At 43.3% G+C, this 23,776-nt stretch overlaps 1 protein-coding gene across 1 annotated transcript in view; it reads left to right on the top strand.

Annotated features, from left to right (window-relative positions):
- BRF1 (BRF1 RNA polymerase III transcription initiation factor subunit) overlaps positions 1-23,776 on the top strand; it is a 219,934-nt gene that overhangs the window by 102,428 nt on the left and 93,730 nt on the right. The window contains exons 8-11 of the mRNA XM_024194413.3: positions 9,660-9,786; positions 12,723-12,762; positions 12,852-12,944; positions 13,754-14,032. Of these exons, the coding sequence (XP_024050181.2) occupies positions 9,660-9,786; positions 12,723-12,762; positions 12,852-12,944; positions 13,754-14,032 (539 nt within the window). The remainder of the gene's footprint in view (positions 1-9,659; positions 9,787-12,722; positions 12,763-12,851; positions 12,945-13,753; positions 14,033-23,776) is intronic.

The following is a 23,776-nucleotide window of genomic DNA, read 5'->3' as shown; positions in this document are numbered from 1 at the left end:
GCCCACAAACTACAGCAAATGCTTGCCTACAACTTCTGGGTCACATGGCATCCTGTACATTTGTGACACTCAATGCAAGACTACATTCTCTGTGTCTCTAAGCCTAGTTCAAAACAGTCTGCATCCCCAACACAGTCTATCCAAATGGGTTTCTGTACGCCAGTGGGCCTCACAGTCTCTCATTGGACTTTCATGATTGAGAAGGACCTGGAGTGGTGGTGGGTTCTCCTCTCTCACCCCTCCCCCCCCCAAATATTACCCTCATGTCAGAACATGCAGGCGCAGACCTGCAGACACTGCTGTTGAAAATCTCCAAGCAAGAGCACACGGGCGTGTGTGCATCCTGATGTGGAGCACCCATAGGGGGACACATCTCGAAGAACCCCAGTTACTGTACAAGTTAAGTAACCTCTCCTTTTTTTTCTTTCAGTAGGTAAATTTGTCCATCTCCAATATTACCCAAATTTTGTTACATTTTGTCTTTGGAGGAAATTTTTTACCTAATGATCAGCAATAGAGCATCTAGGTGCAACTAATTAATTAGATATTAAGTACTAGTTTCAAATGTTGTTCACTTTTCAGTTGTGAAAAATAGTTGTGATACAATTCCTAATCTTTAAAATGGGAATGATATTTCCGTAACTTACGGGGTTGTTATGAGGATAAATTCGTTGTTTGTGAGATGCTTGTATGCTATGATGATGGGGATATATCCGTATTAACGTCACTTTGCTGTCTGGTCAATGAGCATGTTCTTTAATACACATTTTATAATTCATGATTTCTGCACTTCATAATGCACTTTTAAGATAATATGTTTAAGTGTTAATTTTTATTAAGAGTAATAATAAGCATAGTAAATTGCAGTTGGAAGTAAATTTAATTTTGACCAGTTTAAGTGAAGAAATTTTGTTGTAAAATTCATGCTTTGAAATGTTTACTCAAGTCACACACATCAGCTAAAATGACAGCGTTATTTACTTTGACAAGGTAAATGTGACAGCTGAATATTTTCAGGGAGCTATAATTACAACTGTATTTATCACGAATCTATAAAACTTGATTGATGTTTTTGAAATAAGAGCACATTATATGGTATTTAGCGAAGGCAAATAAAAAATCCCTTTGAATAAGTGTTTCTGTAGCCAAGGGTTTTTTCATTCCTTTCAAGAATTAGAATCTTGAAATATCATTAAATGGAAGTTGTCTGAATTAATAAGTACTTGCTTCGCATGCTTAAATATCCCTCTTCTCATATGAAGTACACTTTTATTTATTTTTAATTATTACTGTTTCTGTGCTGTATTGTATTAAGAACTGTTATCGCTTTGTGTAGATGGGAATGGGACTAGTTGTAGGTACTAATAGACAATGTTAAAATATCACCTATACCGCTGAGTACTTTTCCCTGAAAATTCTTAAACCAAACTACAAATTTTAGTCAAAGTTATTAAAAATAATATTGGTATTTCTGAGCCTCCTGATTGTGCCTTACTATTTGATTTATTCTTCCAATTTGTTAAATTGCTGCTGACGGGTAGATTTGCTCCTGGATTATGCCAGTGTCTGTGGCAGAAAATGTGCCTTGGAGGGGTTGGATCATGATAATGTGCTCTCAACTCCATCACTGCGGTTGGTGTTGTATGGTCATAAAAGTGGACAGTGCGGTTTGGGGAGATGATGTGGTCAAGGCACCTGGGGGAGTTGCCCATTTAGTGTAATCCATGGCAGCATTCTACCTGTGGAGCCACTGCTATAGGTTATAGTTGTCCTCCTTCCTTGGGAGATTAATCCTAATCCTCTGTAGCACAACTGCCTCTGACAGTGCAGGCTGGGTCAATTTACCCTCTTCTCTGGGGACTGCGGTGAACTGAGCCCTACTTATTAGCCTTTGGGCCAATAATCTGCCAGTGCCATTTATCAGAACAGTAGTCTCAGCAGGAGGCTCACAGATATGTGACATTAATGGGTATTAAGTAATTCAGCTTCTCATCTTGCAGAATTGTTCACCTGATCATAAAAAGATACCGCTTTTGCAAGGTAAAAGCAACAAAACATAATGGCGACACAACAGATCCTGTCACTTGCATTTAAAACAACAGATCTTAATTACTTTCAACTTGTATGTTTGGTTTAAAACCATTTTCTTTTTCTTTTGGCAGAGCTGCAGTAAATAACCTTAACAATCACTTCACAAGGCCTTGTAGCTTTGTAATTTGAGGCACACAATTCAAATGTACATCTCATCCTAATTGTTGAAACAAAATGTATTAAATATTTATAAATTCACTGAAATTTCTATCTGATTCATCGCCAATCTAATTGGAATAATATTGATTTATATATTACTTCATAGGTTCAAAGCACTGTACAAATATTAACTAATTAGTCAAGTTTTTATTTCTCTGTATCAGTTTTGATGATACATATGAATTGGCTTTTAAATTCCTTAATATTTTTATTAGTTTATCCCTTACATTTATATCTTTATATAATGCACCTGTCTCCACTATCACCTTTTTTCCTTCAGTCAATATTCTCCCCCTTGTTTTCCCATTTATTCACCTGTTGCATATTGCTAAATGCTAACTTGTAATCTCTTTGGAGCAGGGACACAGTGTTTGTCCAGTATCTAGTACAACAGGGCCCTGATCCCTGTTTGAAGATCTGAGGCGTTTCTTCAATGGAAAGTAGTTCCCTTAATGTAAGGTTAGGCTGTATTTCTTTTCTTGTAAATCATATAACATACTCAAGGGACAACCATTAAATTTCATAAGCCTTTTTAAAATTTCCAATATTAACAAAGCAATCTGTGTAATAAGGTTCCAGGATTGTCACTCTGAAGTCTAGAATGTCTGTTGAGTCAGAGTGAAGTGATGGAAACAGCTGCAAACATGGCTGAGCGCTCTTTCTGTTTAGAATGTCACCAGGTTCAATCATCATTGGGGTTTGCAGTCTGTTTAATTTTTAAGTTCTGAGACACTTTGATTTTATGAAATACACTTGTGCGGTGGCACGGCTTTCAGCTACTAGTGTTTTATAAAGTACTAGAAACATTTCAGTTCTTGAAGTAACAAATTCCTTTTTAAAAAAAAGTTTGTTGGCGCCTTTAAATTGAAATTCCAAGAATCCAAAGGATAACTTGTGAAGTCAATGGGATTACCACGTGTATTAAGTTAAGCACCAGTGTAAGTGTTTGCAGAGCTTTAAAGTTTATGATTAACAACTGCATAAGTGTTAGAGCTTTATCTCAATATAAGCACATGTACAGGCATATACCTTTTCAAGGTGCTAATTCTTTAATACTTACTAATGATGTATTCCCAAATATATATTTTAAAAAATACATTTATCATCATAGTCTCAAGCCTGTGAAATATTAGACAATTATCTTCTTTAATAATAATAATAAAATATAGTATATTGGTTTATAACATAAGTAGTAGTGTGTAACCATTTCTCTGATATATCTGTATTCAGTGCCTCTACAAAGTGGGGTGTATGTATGATATCGATGCATATATTGTGTGTGCATTTTAAAAAAAATGATAATGTAAAAATAGACTGATTTATTTAGCAAACACCGTGTAACCGTGTCTACCCAATCTATCGTATCACCTCTGTGCCAACATGAAGTCTGAACGTGCCTCATGCTAATGAATACAATACTATGGGTCAACAATTCCAAAGAAAGCTCAGACAATAAATGATGGTGAACATATATAAATATTCTGAGACTTTACTAAAAGGCAAATCAATTGACTAAGGTTACGTCTACAGTACGAAATTAATTCGAACTTATTCTATTCGAATGTTCGGAAGCGATTTTATACATTCGGTGTTGTGTGTCCCCACTAAAGCTCGTGAATTCGGCGGAGTGCGTCCACAGTACCGAGGCTAGCATCGAATGTCGGAGCGGTGCACTGTGGGAAACTTTCCCGCAGTCCCCGCTGCCCATTGGAATTGTGGGTTAAGCTCCCAGTGCATGATGAGGCAAAAACATTCTCGTGGGTGTTTCTGGATGTGTGCCGTCACTTGCTCCTCCCTCCGTGAAAGCTACGGCAGATGCCATACTGCCAGCAGACGGTGCAGTACGGTGCACCACCTGTCTCCTGGTACTATGAATCCACCTCGCATGTCCTCTCGTCTTTCTATCTACTCTTTTATCTAACCATTTCCTGCCTTTTTTCGGCTACCGTGAACCGAGCAGCACAGCTTCCGCCACAAACTCTGCTCTCCCGCTCTTGCATTGCTCGCTAATTTTTCCATGTTGTCTGTCCTGGGCTCGCGTGCAAACTAGAGCAGGCAACAATTCCCCCCGTTTTTCGGCCATCGTGAACTGAGCCACACAGCTTCCGCCGCAAACTCTGCTCTCCCGCTTTTGCAGCTCTAGCGAGCTTCCCGACTCTGTGAAAGCTACAGAAGACAACCATTTACCGTCTTTTATTGGCCATCTTGAACCGAACAGCTCTCCTACATTTCACGCCCTTTTCCCAGGATTACCCGTGCAGGCGCCATAGCGCGGCAAGCATGGAGCAGGCTCAGATCTCCGCTGCAGTTTTGACCATTGTAAATACCTCGCGCATTATCCAGCAGTACCTGCAAAACCGGGCGAGGAAGCAACGACAGTGCTTTTACTATACTGATGAGGACATGGACACAGACATTCCTAGAAGCACGGCATGTGGCGATTGGGAGATCATGGTGGCATTGGGCCAGATTCATGCCGTGGAATGCCGATTCTGGGACCGGGAAACAAGCACAGACTGGTGGGACTGCATAGTGTTGCAGGTCTGGGATGATTCCCAGTGGCTGCGAAACTTTCGTATGCATAGGGCCACTTTCATGGAACTTTGTGACTTGCTGTCCCCTGCGCAAAGACACCAAAATGAGAGCAGCCCTCACAGTTGAGAAGCGAGTGGCCATAGCACTGTGGAAGCTTGCAACGCCTGACAGCTACCGGTCAGTCAGTTTGGAGTGGGCAAATCTACTGTAGGGGCTGCTGTGCTGCAAGTAGCCCACACAATCCATTGACCAGCTGCTATCAAGGGTAGTGACTTTGGGAAATGTGCAGACCATTGTGGATGGCTTTAATGAGCTGGGGTTCCCTAACTGCGGCGGGGCGATAGACGGAACGCATATCCCTATCTTGGCCCCGGCACACCGGGGCGGCCAGTACATAAACCGCAAGGGTTACTTTTCCATGGTGCTGCAACCACTGGTGGATCACAAGGAACTTTTCACCGACATCAGCGTGGGATGGCTGGGAAAGGTGCATGATGCTCGCATCTTCAGGAACTCTGTCTGTTTGTACAGCTGCAGGAAGGGACTTACTTCCCAGACCAGAAAATTACTGTTGGGGATGTTGAAATGCCTATAGTTATCCTTGGGGACCCAGCCTACCCCTTAATGCCATGGCTCATGAAGCCGTACACAGGCATCCTGGACAGTAGTAAGGAGCAGTTCAACAATAGGCTGAGCAAGTGCAGAATGGTGGTAGAATGTGCTTTTGGACGTTTGAAAGCTCGCTGGCGCAGTTTACTGACTCGGTTAGATCTCAGCACAACCAATATTCCAATTGTAATTGCTGCTTGTTGTGTGCTCCACAATATCTGTGAGAGTAAGGGGGAGACGTTTATGGCGGGTGGGAGTTTGATGCAACCTGCCTGGCGGCCAATTTCGCACAGCCAGACAACAGGACGTTGACAGTTGTGTGTTTCTCTTGAAGTTACCCGCCCCCTATATGTATGAAAGGAAATAAAGTCAAAATTGTTTAAAAACTGTTCTTTATTATTTGTTGCTCTGGGGAGTAGGTGAGAGGAGTCTCATGGCCTTTCCTACCCTGTACACTCTATCCTTCTCAGATTTTACGTTTCCTGGAACTCTCAAAAGTGTTTGTAGTCTGTACTTTAAAAGCCCTTGAAAATTTGGTTTTCAGTGAGTGAGTAGAAAAACTGAATTGCTAAGTCAGCAGCACTTGGGCATCCCCATCCTTCCTAGCTGTAGGTTGGGCTAAGAAATCCCCTGTGGAAGGTGTGCATGGGTGGAAAAAATGTCTGTGCTCATAACTGCATGATGGCTGCCCTAGTTTCCTTCAAACTTGCCTTGTTTCTTAGACTCCAGTAAGATCCACAAACCAAACCAAGTCTCAATAATAATTCCACTGTTGTTGAGCTGTGTTCACAACGTTTCTCAACTGAACACACAGGAAAAGTATATTTTTGTACATACATGGTTTGAACAAAAACAGTGGAACAGCCTTTGCTGTATCTTTTCCAGGGGACAAGAAAGTGTATGTGGGGGATGCCTGTTGGCACAGACCAAACTCTGGAAAATTTTGGCCCCAAAGGAATTTGTTTTGAGAGAGTTTGTCAGAAACCGTTAAAAGGGGGAGGGGAGAGGGTTATATTGGAAGTTGCATTTCAGCCTTAACTCTAGTGGTTGCTACCACTTCTGCTATAAATAGAAAATAGTTGTCTGCCAAATTTCCGTTTTTAATGCCTTTTTTGACTTGGTGTCAAGCCAAATAATATCTTAATTTGTACATCTACTTATTTTCCCTTTACACGTAGCTTAAAACTGGCCACTCTGATTTAATTTTTCTTTAGATAAAAAGTACAAAATGAAAGTGAGAGATAGTTTTATGTAGAATTTCATTGAGGAAATAATTTCAAGGGTGTATGAAATTCTGTCATAATAAAATTTAACATGCAACAGTTAAGGTTGCATCAGTATTTCTTAACTGCAAAACTAATGTCATGTGTTTAGCAATTTGTCATCTTGATGGCATATTTCAAACATCGACAAATTTGATGAAAGGCTGATATCTTGTACATAATTTAAACAATGTATAATGGCTAGATATTTCCGCCAGGTTGTTAAGGAAAGTAGTTATTTATTTATGTATAGCTAAAAAGTAGTGCATGTGCACATGCATATGTGTGTGATATATAATATCTCCCTCTCCCTCACACTACACATTCTCCGAGGACCTGATGCTGCAAGATCCATACAGGTTCAGGGTGCACCCATGTGGAACTGCTTGCAAGATTGAGGCCTCAGGCAGTAGCCAAATTTGGGGCAGGAACCAGGTGTATCTGTGTTTTGCACAGTACTTCGTTCAGTAGGGGGTCTGGTCCTGATTGTGGCGTCTGGACACTAATATAATAAGTATTTAGTATATGAATTTATGAACACTGTTCAGGCTGTGATAGAAAGGGTCATGTAGAAGTGTTACCTACAAGAGGGTGGCTGGCCTAGTGGTTAAGGCACTGGACTAAGACTTGGGAGGTATGGGATCAGTTTCCGTGCTACCTATCTGTGGTCCTGGGCAAGGCATTTAATCTCTCTGTGCCTGTTCCCCATCTGTCAAATGGGGGTAATAATACTTTCATTTTACCACCCTTTGCCTCTTTCCTACTTAGATTGTTAGCTCTTTGGCACAGGGACTCTCTCTTATTCTTTGTACAGTGCCTAGAACAGAGGTGGGCAAACTATGGGGCCCGCGGGACCCTCCTGCCCGGCTCCTGAGCTCCTGACCCAGGAGGCTACCCCCGGCCTTCTCCCCTGCTGTTCCCCCTCCCCCGCAGCCTCAGCTCGCTCCGCCGCTGGCACAATGCTCTGGGTGGTGGGGCTGTGAGCTCCTGGGGCAGCGCAGCTGCAAAACCCGGCCTGACCCGGTCTCTGTGCTGCACGGTGGCGATGGCGTGGCTGGCTCCAGTCGCGCCGCCAGCCACTGGTGCTCCAGGCAGCGCGGTAAGGGGGAGGGAGGGGGATAGAGAGCTGGGAAGTTCGGGGTGGGGGTGTAGATAGGTGTCGGGGTGGTCAGAGGGTGGAGAACAGGGGGGTTGAATGGGGGCAAGGGTGCCAGGGGGCAGTCAGGAAGGATTGGGGGTTGGATGGGGAGGTGGGGTGCCCTCGGGCAGGGGGGCCGGGGGGGGAGTGGGGGCAGGGAGAAGGGGTGATTGGATGGTGCAGGGGTCCCCGGGGGGCAGTCAGGAAGTGGGGGTTAGATGGGGTGGCGAGGGGCAGTCACGGGACAGGGGGCAGGGGTTCCGGAGGGGCCGTCAGGAATGAGAGGAGGGGTTGGATGGGTTGGCAGGGGCAGAGGTTCCGGGGGCGGGCGGGGGAGAGGGGGTGTGTGTGTGTGTGTGTGTGTGTGTGGGGGAGGGGTTCTGGGGGGGCCATCAGGAGTCTCATGGAGAATTTCAATTTTGTGAAAAGGGCATATTCTGTCCAAAAAAAAAAAAAAATCATTCCAATGGAACTCTCCCACCAGCTTTACACTTTACTGCTCTCTCATTTTCTCCATTTGCAGAATGGATGTAGTAGTACTTATCCATCAATCTCAACATTTGGTGGTTGAAAATGCAACAAATAGGTCCTACTTAATTTTCTTTTCTTTTGAAAGATTTCAGAGAGATTCTGTATTCTTAACATAGTAACTTTTAAAATGCAACCACTGAACAAGTGCTAATTATATTATTACTGTTTACTGTAAATATTTACAAGTATTCATATATGTAATGTATTCAAGGCACAAATGACCCTTTTTTCTCCATTGCAGTCCATTGTCTTCTGTTTGGGAAGATGGGTTGTTTCAAAACTGTTGAAATTATATTATTTGTAGACCTGCTTTGTGTAAATTAATGGTAATTTTAATACACTAAGAATAATTTTAAACTTTTTCCTATGGTATAATGATAAATACATATTTTAGTTTAGAAATTTGGTGAATTTTTGTTTGTTAGGATTGATGACCCTGATTTAAGTCAGCTAGAAAGTAGATGTTTATTTCTCCATGTGGTTTTTCCAGTTATCACCTAGAGTGATTGTGTTGTTCCAGTCCAGAGCAATGTTCCCTCAAATTTTTTACGTCCATGTGCGGGAATGAATTTTGTTATGTGCACTAATATGGAGGTGATGTGTGGTGGGGGTGGGGCTGAGGGGTTCGGAGTGTGGGAGGGGGCTTAGGGCTGTGGCAGAGGGTTGGGGTGTGGGGGGATGAGGGCTCTGGTTGGGGGTGTGGGCTCTGGGGTGGGTCTGGGGATGAAGGGTTCAGGGTGCAGGAGGGTGCCTAGGGCTGGGACAGAGGGTTGGGGTGTGGGGGGGGTGGGGGCTCTGGGGTGGGGCCGGGAATGAGGGGTTTGGGGTGCAGGCGGTCCCAGGGCTGCGGCGGGGAGAGAGGATTCCCCCCAGCCCTCTCTTGTCACAGCAGCCCGCGACCAGGTAAGAGGTGTCTCTTCCTGCAGGGGCAGTTCCGGAGCTGGGGCTGGGGGAGAGGCGCCTCTCCCCACCTGTGTGGCCCTTAGTAGCCTGCTGCGCCGCCACGCAGCTTAGAGGGGACTTTGGTCCAGAATCTCTCCTTGATAAAAAACTTACTGTGCCTCAGTTTCACTATCTGTAGAATGGGGATAATTATATTTATCTCCTTTGAAAAGTGCTGTATAAGAGCTGGGTATTATTATGATGATGATGATGATTATTTTATTTATTTTATTATCTATTTATTTGTTTGAGCCGCAGTCTCTCAGGATGACATGCTTATTCCTTAATTTAGCAGTTTGTCAACTTTTGTAAAACTGCTTGTTTAAAAAAGAATGTTCTAAAAGATACTACAATAAAATATTATGTATTTTAATTTTATGTATATATGTTAGGCTTACAGAATTTGAAGATACACCAACAAGTCAGCTAACGATAGATGAATTTATGAAGATTGACTTGGAAGAGGAGTGCGATCCTCCTTCATTTACTGCTGGTCAAAGAAAATTAAAGATACAGGAGGTGAATTCTATCAATACTTTGTATTTGGAGCTGCTTATGGTTCTGTCTTTTCAACTTTGGACTTGATAGTGTGCCATGCCATGACTGACCAATTTAGCCTTAGCTATTGCTGTTTCTACCACCATATTCTCATGGGGAGGGTGGGAGGCATAGGTGGTAGTGTCCACAAACAAAATTCTATTTTTTTCTGTACTGGCTGGGAGATAGCCACACATTAAAACCAGCCACATGTTAAAAGGTGCAGTGAGATTTCTTCCTCGCCATTTTCACTAACTCCTCCGGAGAATCAGACTCATTCAGATTCTTGTCAATAGTAGCCGTAAAAGTCTCCTGTTGAGGGCCCAAAACCATATCTGCAGTCTCTCCAACCACTGCAAGAACAGGGAAAAGGGCAAAGTCACTGCTTAGCCCATTACAAATCCAGGGAAGTTGGTGATCAAGTAGTATGGCAACAGCTGTACTCCTGTTCTTAGTAAAAGTACTTATTTTCGCAAGGCATTTACTGCTGAGCACCTAATTTTTATATTGTGGATTCAGGGTTCAGTACCCCAGGACCAGTCTTCATTCCCATTGGGAAGGCGATGCTGTGCCCATTGGGTGCCAGATCTCCATTCTGAGTATGGTTCTCTCTTAACTACCTTTTTGTAGTTGCTTCCTGTCTCCCTGCTCTGCATGAGTCTTTCCACTATGCTCGGCACCTCGTACTAGTGTCAAGACTCTTTTTCCTTATGAAATTGGGGCCTCTCATATGACTGGCTAAGCTGATTTTGTTGCATGTGAACCTTGAGGAGCTGCCTGATATTTTTGCTCCTCTCATATGTGCTACATTCACTCTTCTATCCTACTTAGCAAAGGTCACAGCTGGAAAAGTAGTTGCTGGTTAATTGGATCAAAAAAATCTTGCAAATGTTGTTCTTGCTGGAGACACCCTTGGTTAGGAAATGTGGCATTACTTAAAATATTGTGTCTAACTTGTTATTATACAAAAATAAATACTGGTGTTAACACTAATCAGATTGCATAACATTTGTTTTGTGATACAGCATGCAGTACTTGAAAGACTGGTTTTATGTGTGGCTTAATTCATTTGTGGAACACTGGCTTGACAATTATTTTATATGAAAATATTCTGTAACAGTCCTAAATGTGCTTTCAAGTTATTTGTTGTTGAAAGTGAACATCCTTAATATTGGTAATGTTATGATGTCCTCTGAAGACTTTACTCAAAAGCCTGGTAGACATTGTGGGTCATATTTTTAGACCTCAGTCTTCACTTATGTTCTTGCCCATGCACATCTGTGGGTGGTTGTTTCCTGCCATAGCTTCTGCATGCAGTGGTGCTAGGGTCTAACTTCTGCAGCCATGTGGGCTTTGTGTGTGCAGATTCTGTTACTTGTGTGCACTATTGTTAGCTTTGAAATCATGTGCATGTTCAGGGGAGGGATGTGTTTACTCACATGTGGAGACCAAGAGGAGGTCCCACTAAAAGTCTGTCAACAGATGAACGTTGCCATGAAATAGAGCATGTCTTTTTGAGAAATAGCCAGTTCGTAATCCTAAATACCAGATTGTTTTTATTAGTATAGTTACATAAAGGAGTATGTTGTGTCTGTTCTAGACGATTTTTAAAAATATCAAATATATATGGAGATGCTAGAATACAGTTGACAGCTAATGTTAATAAGGTCGACAGTTGAAAGCGAGAGCTCCAAAGTTTTGAAATCATTGGGATTTTTTGGTTTTCATTTATTTTTAATTTATAACGTTTGAATGAAATAAATTTATAATCTGAACACTACATTCTTCAAAGTTCTTGAGTACTCACAGCTCCCGTTTATGCTGTGCGTGTTGTGTACCTCTGAGAATCACCCAAAACAGGTTTTGCCTCTATTATAAAATATTTTAGTATTTGTTGCCACCATCAGATAGAGCATACATGTAACTAGGTATTTTGCAAGAAACAAGAAAGAGAGGGTTAAATTCTCTTCACTTACGTGAGTGTAGACAATGAAGTTACTTCAGGTTTACACAGATCTGAGTTAGTTGAAATGGGGCTTGCTTCTTCTTAGCACATCTTTTTGCCTAATCTTGAATTTATGACTTAGTCTGTTGGAGTGAAATTAATATACTGTTACAAACACAGGATTATTACTTAACCGCAGAATCAGTTAGTATAAAATACTATATTTAGTGTTAAAATACAGTTTGTACAAAACATGACAGCATCCTGTTTTAACATGCGATGTTCTGGACCACAATGTTAGTATTCGGAAGTATTTTCATAAGAGAAACAAGTTGGACTGTGAGGGAGAGAGAGCTCCGGTTTAAACACAGGTATCTGAAATACTAGTTCAAGAAATACTAGAATGACTGTTAACATTGGATTGTTTCTTGTAGGCTGGATTTTTTTGGTCCACCATATTCACTTTAAGCTGCTTATGGCCCTAGGAGAATTCTCCTTGTGTAGAGGAAATCTCTTCCAATGCAATTGAGCTCCCCTATAGCTGATCTTCTGCTAAGGTTAACTTCATTATGGACTTTATGATGGTGATGGAAGTTAGAGTAGGCACCCAGCTTCTCCGACTTCTCCTGGGGCTGGGTGGCCAAGAATCAGGGAGCTGCAACTGCAGCTGCTATTCTCCACTATGTCTGAGGGGAGAGTCGGGGCCTCATTTTAGGTGAGCCGGTGTGAAAGTTCCTCTCTGTCAGGTTGAGATATAGGTTTAATCAGTACTTTATTTCAAACAGTATTTTGATACTTGTCTTTTGTCTGTTTCGTCTGTCCTAGATCACAAACTCTTTAGGGGAAGAAATGTACATTACCATCTTTCTATAGTACCATGTGTATTTAAGTCTCTAAATAGAGGAACCGATATTAAAAATATTTAATCGTAGCATATTCATATTTCATTCTATTACTCATTTTTTCTTTTCAGCTTGAGAAAGCGCTGTCAAAAAAGCTTGAAGATGTTGAAGGTACAAGTCCCATTCAATACACTATATCACTTGGTTACACCAAATAACATTAATGATTTCTGAGCTTTATTTTTATTTAATTGCCACAGGTGAAATATCAATTTACCAAGATGAAATAGAGAATGAATTAGAAAATAGTAGGCCAAAGGCAAAAGGAGTATTTGCCAATTTGACTAAAGATGGTAAGTCTATAAAAGACCATGAATATTTTAAAAGTAGCAATGGGGGTCAAATCCTACTCATGTTATTTTGTATGATCTTTTATTATGCTATATACGGCTCCATTTCTTTGTTGTGTATTATTTATATATATGCAGCTACATACGTTATGCAGTGAAATGTTGAGTGCAACAAAACATTTAAGTCTTGACTTACACTGGAATTCTCTGAGGAATGGAATGCATAGTGCCAGCCCACAAAATACCATGCTTCAAATATCAGACATCAACTTGAGTAGTACTGGAATTCACCAAAATTGTATACATTTTAAAAAAACACAACTACTGTAATGGCATGAAGGGCTGTAACAAATTACTTCCAAGTGCAATTTAGCAGAGGCGGTGTTGGTACTTCAGGTTGTTCCTGGTTAACATGAAAATTACCCCAAACCATTGGGCATGTACCTTTGTGCCTCTCTGTTCCCACACTGAAGGTATTCACAGTACTGTTTATAGGTTGAATATTAGCCTTAATTATCATTACAAGTATTTAGCTCGTATTACTAAAATTACTTACTTGCAGTATTTTGATAACACAATACAAGCAATTTTAAATTATTACTATTTTCAGAAGACATTTTAAAAGCTAAGGCAATGATTTTAAAGCACATCTGGAAATTCTATATATTTATACAATGTACTGAAATACTCTCTGTTCTTCTGCAGATTGTTTTCTAATGGGTCTTATTCTTTTAAGTGAGCTGCTTTTCATTTATTTAGTTTCTATAACAGATGGTATGAAGTTATTTGATTTTTTCCCCCCACCATTACAGAGTCTATAGAAGATAATACGGCTAGTGTATTTGGAGAGGAGGAGGCAGAAGATGAAGAACTGGAAGCAGCTGCTAATCATTTAAACAAGGACTTTTATAATGAACTTCTCGATAAAGATAGATTAAAGAAAAATGAAGGGAGAGAATGCAAAAATGGAAATGAAACTCCTGTATGGCCACCTGCACTAGAATCTCTGCTTGGCCCACTCCCTACTGCTGCCAGCCTTGGGATAACAGAGTCTATACAAGACTGTATATCCACTAAGGATCGAGACCACAGTAAGTACAAGATTAATGTAAGCTGAAATTTAAAATAGAAAAGTCAGACATATGAAAACTGTTGTGGTTTCACTGTTTAATTTCCAGTTACCTGCATGGTTGCTGACATAGGAATTCTATGAAATGTAAATGTTATAGGAGTGTAAAGACATAGGAATTGACCATCTTGATCAGACCAGTGGTTCAACTGGTCAAATATTTTGTATTTGACACTGGCCAGTACCAGAAGTTGCTCAGAAAGGTTCAGGATTTATATCCCTTAAACTTAGTAAAATAGATTTACCTTGTTATGATAGTTGATATGGATATTTCAAACATTGCAGTCATTATGTTGTTTTACTTGATACTTCCAATTAGCAATGTGTAACAAGTGGATTTTTTTCTTTATAAGTATAATTGGAAATGAAAATCTTAAGTACCCATGTTCTAGATAACTTTTTTTTTTTTATTTCAAAAGAGATGCAACATTTTTCAGGAAATACTTTATTGGAGTCAAACAAGGAGGCTGTCTCCTTTTGCTCTTAGTCAAGAATCAGTCTATTATATTTAATTCATTCTTCAGTGGTTTGTAAAGTTGCAAATGTTCAAGATACTTGGCATACAAAATAGCATATGCTTTTCCCCCCCTTGATATGCGTTTTTGTTAATACCTTGTTTGGCATGTTCCATTCCTTTTTCTCTGATCCCTGAAACCTTTTTATAGCATGGTACTGGAATGGACAGCATTAGCTGCATTGATCAATTGAAAATTTCAATTTTGCATGAGTCACAGAAGGCTACTCCACACAGCCAATGACTCAAGGAGGTGTGTTTGCCTTTTTATATGTAAGCTGAAACTCTGTGGACCTTTTTTTCCCCCCTTCATGAATCTCAGATCTGAACATATTTGGTGAGAACCTCATTCTTTTCTATATTACAGTACATTTTCTGTTCCATAAAGCTTATCTGTCTTTGAATCTGTTTAGTCAGCAGATTCAATGAGAAGATCCAACTAAATGGACTGTGTCTGAATTTAGCTCTTCTAACAATTTGTGAGTTATTCAAGATAGACGATGCTACCCTACTCCACGTCTAGACTGAAGGACCGCACAAAATCAACCTCATACCATGTTACTGCTCATGTCACAGAACTGCAGCTGATCAGTAGCATTATTTATTTTCCTATATTATGCACAAGCTAAATGATGCAGAAAAAATTGATTGTTTAATTAAAATTAATGGTGGGAGGAATAGATGGCTCATACTATTGGGATATGCATCATTTCACCTCAAAATCAATGGTTCAGCTGTAACAGAGGTCAGTAGTAGCTGAAAATTGTTGCTGTCTGACGGTTGTTCAATGACCTCTGAAAAACAAGTTGGTGGTTTCAGTCCAGTTCCCAGTGAACATGTCCGTGTAATGAAAACTCAATTGGCACCGTCATTGGCCATTTTAATGGAGGGTCCAAGGACTGAATGAATTTAAAGATGGAACTAATCTGTCACTCCCAGATATGTTCCTCCAAGTCGGGCTTGAGGTTTGTGGGCAAAGAAATGTATGTCAGCTTAGTCTGTGATTGCCTGTGTTGTACCAGTTCTGTGGAAAAATAGAGGTCTTTGGTGGTCTCGGGGGCTGCCAGATTGATTTAATTATTACAAATGATCAGCTGGGTTTTTATTTTTAAAAAATATCCCTCTGGAAAATCCCAACTTCATTGTGATGGGGATTCAAATTCCTTTATGTCGTATACCCAGAATGAACTAAAAGATTAAATTTAGCAGCAGGTTATTGTTTTGGTTGTAGCCTTTAGTCCTTCCCAAAGCTGATTCTTTTGGGTTGCAGGTGCCATATGTAAATTTCTAGCTTCATGGGAAGGATATCTCCCCTCCTCCTCACCCCAATTACCTTCCTTCTCCAAAAATCTCTGGTGTAGGTCCCCTTAAAGTCCTTTTACTTGGCTTTTGCATGTGATATGTCAACTTATGATTGTGTCTGTTTCAGCTGTTTGAGGAAATCTCTCACCTAGCACTATCACTGATGCAACAGCAGTAGAAGACTCCCCAGAAACTGCTATTATAGACCAGACTTAAATGCAATGCTTAGATATTGAAGGACATTTAGGGTTATTCCCCAAGCTGCAATTGTCAATGCAATATGTGTTTGACTTTTTTATGGAAAGCACAGTATTTGAGTGAATTTGCATCACAAAGAGAGCACACTAGGGTACTGCATTAATGCAGTTACAAGGCAGTATAAGGTTCAGTAGAAGCAATACATTAGATTGTATTGTCTCTAAAAATACTTTAATTAGGAGGGACGTTTCAGTCGGGTTTCTTTTTGAGTGTTTACAGTTGCTTCTATCTTGTTTTTTTTTTTACTATACAAGAGATTAATCATAGAATCCTGCCCAAGGCTGATTCTTTTGCTTTGGATATGGCAATTTTAATTATTTTAAAAGTTTCTTAGGAAACCAGATTCTCTTTGTTGAATATCTTATCATTAGCAATGAAGTACATGCTCCTGCGTACTAAATGAAAACATGAATTTACCCAGGATGAGGCTTTGTGTAGAACTTGTTTGTATATTTTAGTGAAACATTTATAATTTGTAAAAGGAAGGGGATACTATATTCTGTGAATGCTGATCATGCTGTTCTATACCGTAAAGACGAGTTTACTGCAGAACTCATGACCACTGAAGTCCTGAGTGAATTGTGTTGTATCATAGCTGTATCCAACAGATGCTGGAAATGGAGAAGATCTAGTAGGTCAGCCAGTACATTTCTCTGCCAAGGCAGGATTTTCACTTGCAACATATTTTCTAGACTTTTGTTCATTCTAGTTTTACATGTCCCAAATAATAGGGCTTCCACTATTCTCCGGGAGATTGTCATAGTCAAATACCAAAGACTTTATTCTCAAAGCATTTTTTCTGGTATTCTATATAAAATTTCTCTTTGTAATTTATTTTCCATTACTTCTATTTACACCCCTTTGTACCACCCTAAATAACTCCTCATCTTCCTTAGTATTTACAGCCTTCATACATTTGTAGGCTATTATCCTGTCCTCCCGTTGTTGTCATTTAGCACAAGTTGTGCTTGTCTCAAAATATATTGGCCAAGATGGAAAGTGAGAGAGGATGGAATCTAACTGAGGTAGAGGTAGAGGGAAAATGCAGGGCTTAAGTTGTATGCCAAATTCATACAAATTATCTTTAGTATGCTAGTTGGTATATAGTATATAGCATATCTTTGGTATGCTAGTTGATATATAGTAAATTCATGTGCAGTCATTGTAGGGCTACATTAGCAAACAGTGTAGTGTGAGCAGGTGGTAACGTGCAGCTGCACCTCCTCATAAAAGTAAACATCTTTTATAATCAAAAATAACTTTTGCAAGTACCATCTTGTGCCTACCCTAGTGAAGTGACTGTAAAGTACAGATTAAAAAAAAAAATCCATGGCAAAGTTTTTGTGCTTCCTGTTACTGACATCCAATTGTTTGCTCATTTACATACATTTCTCTTATATTTGTGCTTTCATTTGTACTGTGGATCTCATCCAGTACCCACTGAAGTCAGAGAATCTTTCCATTGACATCAGTGGGTATTGAATAAGGCCCTGTGTAAACAGCTTTCCCAAACAATGGCCTTTGTAACAAAAAAAAGAACTAATATTAACTCTATTTTGTTTTTCTTCTTCTTTTGTCATCTTTTTGTCTGTCTCTTACATTTTGTATAAACGTCATACAAAAGAAACTCTCTAACGACTTAAAAATTAATAGATTAGTAATTCAAGGGAATGAAACATTAAAAACATTGGGTTTGTTTAGTCTGGAGAAAAGAAGACTGAGAGGGGACATAACAATCTTTTATGTACCTGAAAACTGTTACAGGGAGGAGCTAGAAAAATTGTTCTCCTTAACCATTGAGGATAGGACAAGAAGCAATGGGTTTAAATTGCAGCAAGGGCGGTTTAGGTTGGACATTAGGAAAAACTTCCTAACTGTCAGGGTGATTAAGCATTGGAATAAATTGCCTAGGGAGGCTGTAGATTCTTCATTTTTGGAGATTTTTAGGAGCAGGTTAGACAAACACATGTCAGGGATGGTCTAGATCAGTGGTACTCAACCCGTGACCCAATTAGCACACAGTTGTGGCCCAGCTTTATGCTAAAGGTTGCTGGGCCTGTGGAGTCGGGAGTGTGGGCTGCCCCACCTGCCCTGCCCTGTACAGTGGAGTTCGCGCTCGGGGCCGCCCTGCCCCACGCAGCGGGGTCCGGGCTCAGGGCTGTGCTGCCCTGCTGCCAGGCTGTACCTGACAGGTCCAGGGTTTGGGCTGCTGTATGGCGGGGTCAGGGTAGGGGCTGCGACTCCATGCCAGCTCCCCATAGCTGCCTGCAGAGCTCTTCCTGACCTGGTTCTGGCGGGGGTGGGCAGGCCCGGCCTTGGAGCCGCAACCTGGCCACAGTAGAAGCTGCACGGGAAGCTGTGAGGAGTCATGGGCCTTCCACCTGCCACAGGTGGGTGGGGACATGGGCCAGGGGCTGCTTGGCCCCCCCCACACCGCGGGCAGGTAGAGGGTCTGCTGCGGCTCCCCAGAGCTGCCCACCTGGCTCTTATCATGGCAGGGCTGCGGCTCCGAGGTGCTTCCTCCCCCCCAGCTGGAGCTGGGTCGGGGAGAGCTGCACTCGCAGCTGTGGGGAGCCTGGATCCCTCCACCTGCCCTGGGCTGGGGACCTGGGGCACAGAATACGGCAGGGGGGACCTGGGATATGGGCAGGGGGCTGCTTTTGCCTCCACCTTGGGCGCCCCCCCCACTTTTGGGAGGACTCCGGTGCCCTTGCCTCAGGCTGAGGCTACTGGTGGCCGGCCTGCAGTCAGGGACTCTGGGCAGCTGGAACCGGTGCTCGCACAGGCGGCTGGAGCTGGTGTTCGTGCCGCCCACCCACCCGATGCTCCGGGGCTGTGGGTTGTGCTGCCTGCCCACCCACCGCACTGGGGCCTGCGTTCAGCTGACTGCCTGCCCGCCTGCCACTGTGGGGCCTGTTTCCGATCCTCTGTCCGTTCACGTATCCGAGCAGAGCTCCTCTGGGCGGCGTCCACTGGCTCCCTTGACACCTTTGAGGAGCAGTGGGCGCTGTCCGGGGTTCTCTGCTCGGTGTCCCCGTCAGGTTCCCTTCTTTTGACCCTTTAATCGCACTCCTGTCCCTGTTTTTACATTAGTTGTCCCCCGTAATCATTTGGGTTTTAGGTCCTGTGGGTCCTCCCCTTAGGCTGGGGGGAGGATCCTTTAGCAGTGGGCGGGCTTTGCCCGCCCACTTCCCGGAACCCAATAGGTGCCACTCTGGGGCTTGGGCTGGGGGCCGTGTTGCCTTCCCGCCCGCCCAACGGGTGGGGGGAGCTCGGGCGGCCCTGGGCTGATGTGGGGGCACCTCTGGGCCTCTGGCCAGGGGTGGCTGTAGAACTCCTCCTTCCCTCACTGATGTTGCAGCTCAGACTGGAGAAGAATCTGTTCCAAATGGGGACCTCAGCTCAGTCCCCACTAAGCACACAAGAGGTATGTGCTTCAGAGGCTGTGCATCCCCACACCAGCCTGCATCCGTACAGCTTCCAGGAGGTGGGAAGAAGCAGCCAGTTCAGCTGGTGCCATGCTGCTATTCCTTTGCAGGAGGAGGAGAGGACGTACAGAGCTGCCACTGCTTTAATGATTAATTAGGGAGAGGTTTGCAAGAGAATAGAGAGGAGCTCTAAGAGGGCAAGGGGAGGGGGACACAGACCTGGAATCAAGAGAAGGGTTAAGGGGAAAAAAAAGTGGAATACCCCAGCTTTCATGTATAGATTATGTACTATCCCCTGCCCCCACTCCCACCTTTGTATGCATGTATATTTCTGCCTTACCATCCCACCCCCAATAAAACCCTGTCTTGCAAAAAAACCCAAAAGCAATTAAAACTGAAATTATTCATTAGAGAATTGTAGAAAATGTATAGACACTACATGGAAGTTTCATTGAATTCATATGAAAATATAACTGGTTAGAAGAATGTTATTTGAACAATTCATCATGTTATCTGAAATGTCAAGATTATGCCCCCCAGTTCAGTTCAGTTGCTATTGTGAATAAAGACTTATTAACTTAGGTCAAGAAGCCACAAAACTTGCCCTTGGAAGAAGGTAATATAAGAGTGCAAGCAGTATTTTGCAGAGGTTAGCTACTGGGGTGAAGTATGATGAATGATAAATCAATGTGCAGCGTTAGAAAGTATCTTGGGTATTTTGAATCTGCCTTATGTATTATGAAAAGGTTAAAATAATCCCCGGTTAAGGTAGTTTACTTTGGAATGGTATATGTTCATTCCCTCTTTAACTGCTGAGGGAAATTGCTGCATAATCAGGAGCCCCAGAAACAGCCAATTTAAGTGAGTAGCCAGTTATATTTGAATATTTTGGTGTGCTTTTATTTGATTTAGCAGTTTTATTTTGTTCAGTAAGCTTGGATTTTGTTAGCATAATTTACTGCATAAATTAGACCTTAATAGAGAATTCTTCTTCGAGTGATTGCTCATATCGATTCCAATTAGGTGTGCGCATGCCACGTGCACAGTTGTCGGAAAGTTTTCCCCTTAGCAGCACCCATGGGGTTGGCTGTGGAGCCCCCTGGAGTGAAGCCTTCATGGCGCTCAATATATGACCCTGCCAACCCAGTGCCTTCTCAGTTCCTTCTTACTGCTAGTGATGGTTGTTGGAACTGTGGCATCTCGCTTTGCAAGCTCTCCACGTTTCCCTAGCTTCTCTTTCAAACTGTTTGTATTTTGTAGTTGTTTAGTTCTTAGTTATTGTAGTTCTAGTTAGTAGTTAGTTAGCTGTTGGACTGGGGGGTTACCCTCCACCCCGACTGTGTTTTCTCTTTGAGGGATTTACATGCTTAAGTCCCAGGGGTTCAAGTCCTGCAACAAGCCCATGCCAACAGGCGACCCTCATGACGCTTGTTTAAAGTGTCTGGGGGAAGCACATCAGTCCGAAAAGTGCATGATTTGTTTGGGCTTTCGCCCCCAAACCAAGAAGGAGCAGGACTTTAGATCGAAGCAGCTCCTTATGGAGGCGGCACTTAGACCGCAACCTGCATTGGCGCGGCAGGATCCGATGCAGAGTTCCTCGGTCCGCAGTGTCCCACCGGCAGTGGCGGAGGCGGCACTGTGAAAGGACTCCGGTAGAGACCTGCGGCACCGTCACTCCCCGGCCCAAGGTTCAGCAAACTCTGCAAGACCTACCCTTTGACGAGTGGGCCTGTTTGCCAAACAAACTGACTCCAGACTGCATAGCCTCAAAGACTTCAGGACGACAATGAAATCTTTGGGTAATGAAAGCTGTTTAAGCCCCAACCGCAGCAACAGCATTCGTATCCTCCTTGTCTGAGGCAGGATTTTTTCAGGCACAGGGTTAGGAATGGCAGGCATAAGCCTTCCCATCCCCCGTCCGGACAGGACCAAATAACTAAGCCTTCATCGGGCTCAAAACAGACATTTTGAAGGTGCACCCGAGGACGGAGCACCTGTCTCTACACCGGAGCCTTCCCTGTGTGTTTTGAGCAGTCTATCCCACTTCTACCATGCGTGGTCCCAAATAACATCAGACTGCTGGGTTCTTCGCACGGTGGAAATGGGATATTCTCTCCAATTCTGCTCCTACCCTCCCTCCCACCCCCCTTCCCCAGTGACCCTTCTCACAAGCAACTCCTAATCCAGGAGGTGCAGGCGCTCCTTGCCATAAGAGCGGTGGAGAAGGTTCCTCAGGATCTCAGGGGCAAGGGATTCTATTCCCGTTACTTCCTAATCCTCAAAGCCAAAGGGGGTCTCAGACCCATTCTAGACCTGCGAGGACTCAACAAGTTCATGGTGAAGCTGAAGTTCTGCATGGTTTCCCTCAATACAATTATCTCTTCTCTGGATCCGGGAAACTGGTTCGCCACCCTTGACATGAAAGATGCGTAGTTTCACATAGCGGTTCGCCCTGCTCACAGATGCTTCTTAAGGTTTGTGATCAACCAAAAACATTATCAGTTCACGGTCCTACCCTTCAGCCTGTCGACAGCCCGACGAGTGTTCACCAAGTGAATGTCAGTGGTAGTAGCCTTCCTCTGAAGGAGGCAGGTGCAGGTATACCCTTACCTCAACGATTGGCTGCTCAAAGGGCGCACCAGAGAACAGGTAGCGTCGCAGGTCCGTCTGGTCACATCCACGTTGGAGAGACTGGGTCTCCTCCTCAACATGAACAAGTCCACCTTGTCTCCGACCCAGAGGACAGAGTTTATCGGAGCAGTGTTGGACTCGGTCCAGGCAAGAGCAAGCCTGCCGGAGTCCCGATTCAAAGCCATGGCAAGCATCATTCGATGCATGAGAGAGTACCCGACCACTACAGCAAGGAATTGCCTCAGTCTCCTCAGTCACATGGCGGCCTGCAGGTTCGTGGTCTGACACACCAGACTGAGACTCAGGCCTCTACAGACGTGGCTCACTTCGACATACTGCCCGGGGCGTGACAGCCTGGGACCAGTTAGCACCTGCTGTGGCATCGTGACCAAGTCACTCCAGTGGTGGCTTGATGCTTGAATAGTCTGCGAAGAAGTCCCTTCAACAGCCCTCAGCTGTCCTTGTCTCTAGTTACGGACACGTCAGCTCTAGGTTGGGGCACACATCTGGGAGATCTCTGAATGCAGGGCCTCTGATCACAGGACGAGCTCTCTCTCCATATCAATATCAAGGAGCCCAGAGCAGTGCAACTTGCATGCCAGGCCTTTCAGTCTCATCTGTAAGCCCAGCATGTGGCAGTCATGACGGACAACACCACTGCAACGTTTTACATCAACAAGCAGGGTGGAACCTGGTCCTAGCCCCTCCGTCAGGAGGCTCTCAGGCTCTGGGAATTCTGTATAACCCACTCCATTCACCTGGAAGCATCATATCTGCCAGGAGTCCAGAACATCCTGGCAGACGACCTCAGCAGGTCCTTCCACAGCCACGAGTGGTCCATCCGGCTGGACGTCATTCACTCCATTTTCCAGAGGTGGGAGTTTCCCCAGGTCAACCCTAACCCTTACCTCCAACCCACCTTATACCGTTTTCCACAAGGACAAGGTGCAGCTCAGACCTCACCCGGCCTTTCTGCCTAAGGTGGTATCACATTTCCATACCAGCCAAGACATATTCCTGCCTGTTTTTTATCCAAAGCCTCATACCAGTAGCTGTGAACAGAGGTTGCACTCCTTGGATGTTCGGCAAGCGTTAGCCTTTTATATCGAACACACCAAGCCATTCAGGAAATCAAACCAGTTGTTCATAGCAGTGGTTGACTGCATGAAAGGCCTACCGGTCTCATCGCAAAGAATATCTTCCTGGATCACATCCTGCATCCCGCATGTGCTATGAGCTGGCCAAGACACCAGCCCCGGCACTTATGGCACACTCCACAAGGGCATAGGCCTCATCGTCTGCATTCCTGGCCTAAGTCCCGAAACAAGAAATCTTCAGGGCAGCAGCTTGGTCCTCGGTGCATACGTTCACCTCTCATTTCACCATCGTCCAGCATGCCAGAGATGATGCAGCTTTTGGCAGAGCGGTGCTCCAGTCTGCGATTCCATAACTCAGACCCCACTGCCTTGGTAAGGCTTAGGAGTCACCTAATTGGAATCTATATGAGCAATCACTTGAAGAAGAAAAAATGGTTACTTACCTTCTCGTAAATATTGTTCTTTGAGATGTGTTG

Source organism: Terrapene carolina, unplaced genomic scaffold (assembly GCF_002925995.2).
Source record: "Terrapene carolina triunguis isolate 2854851 unplaced genomic scaffold, T_m_triunguis-2.0 Scaffold189, whole genome shotgun sequence".
NCBI lineage: Eukaryota > Metazoa > Chordata > Testudines > Emydidae > Terrapene > Terrapene triunguis.
This window is presented reverse-complemented; position numbering and strand designations above follow the sequence as displayed.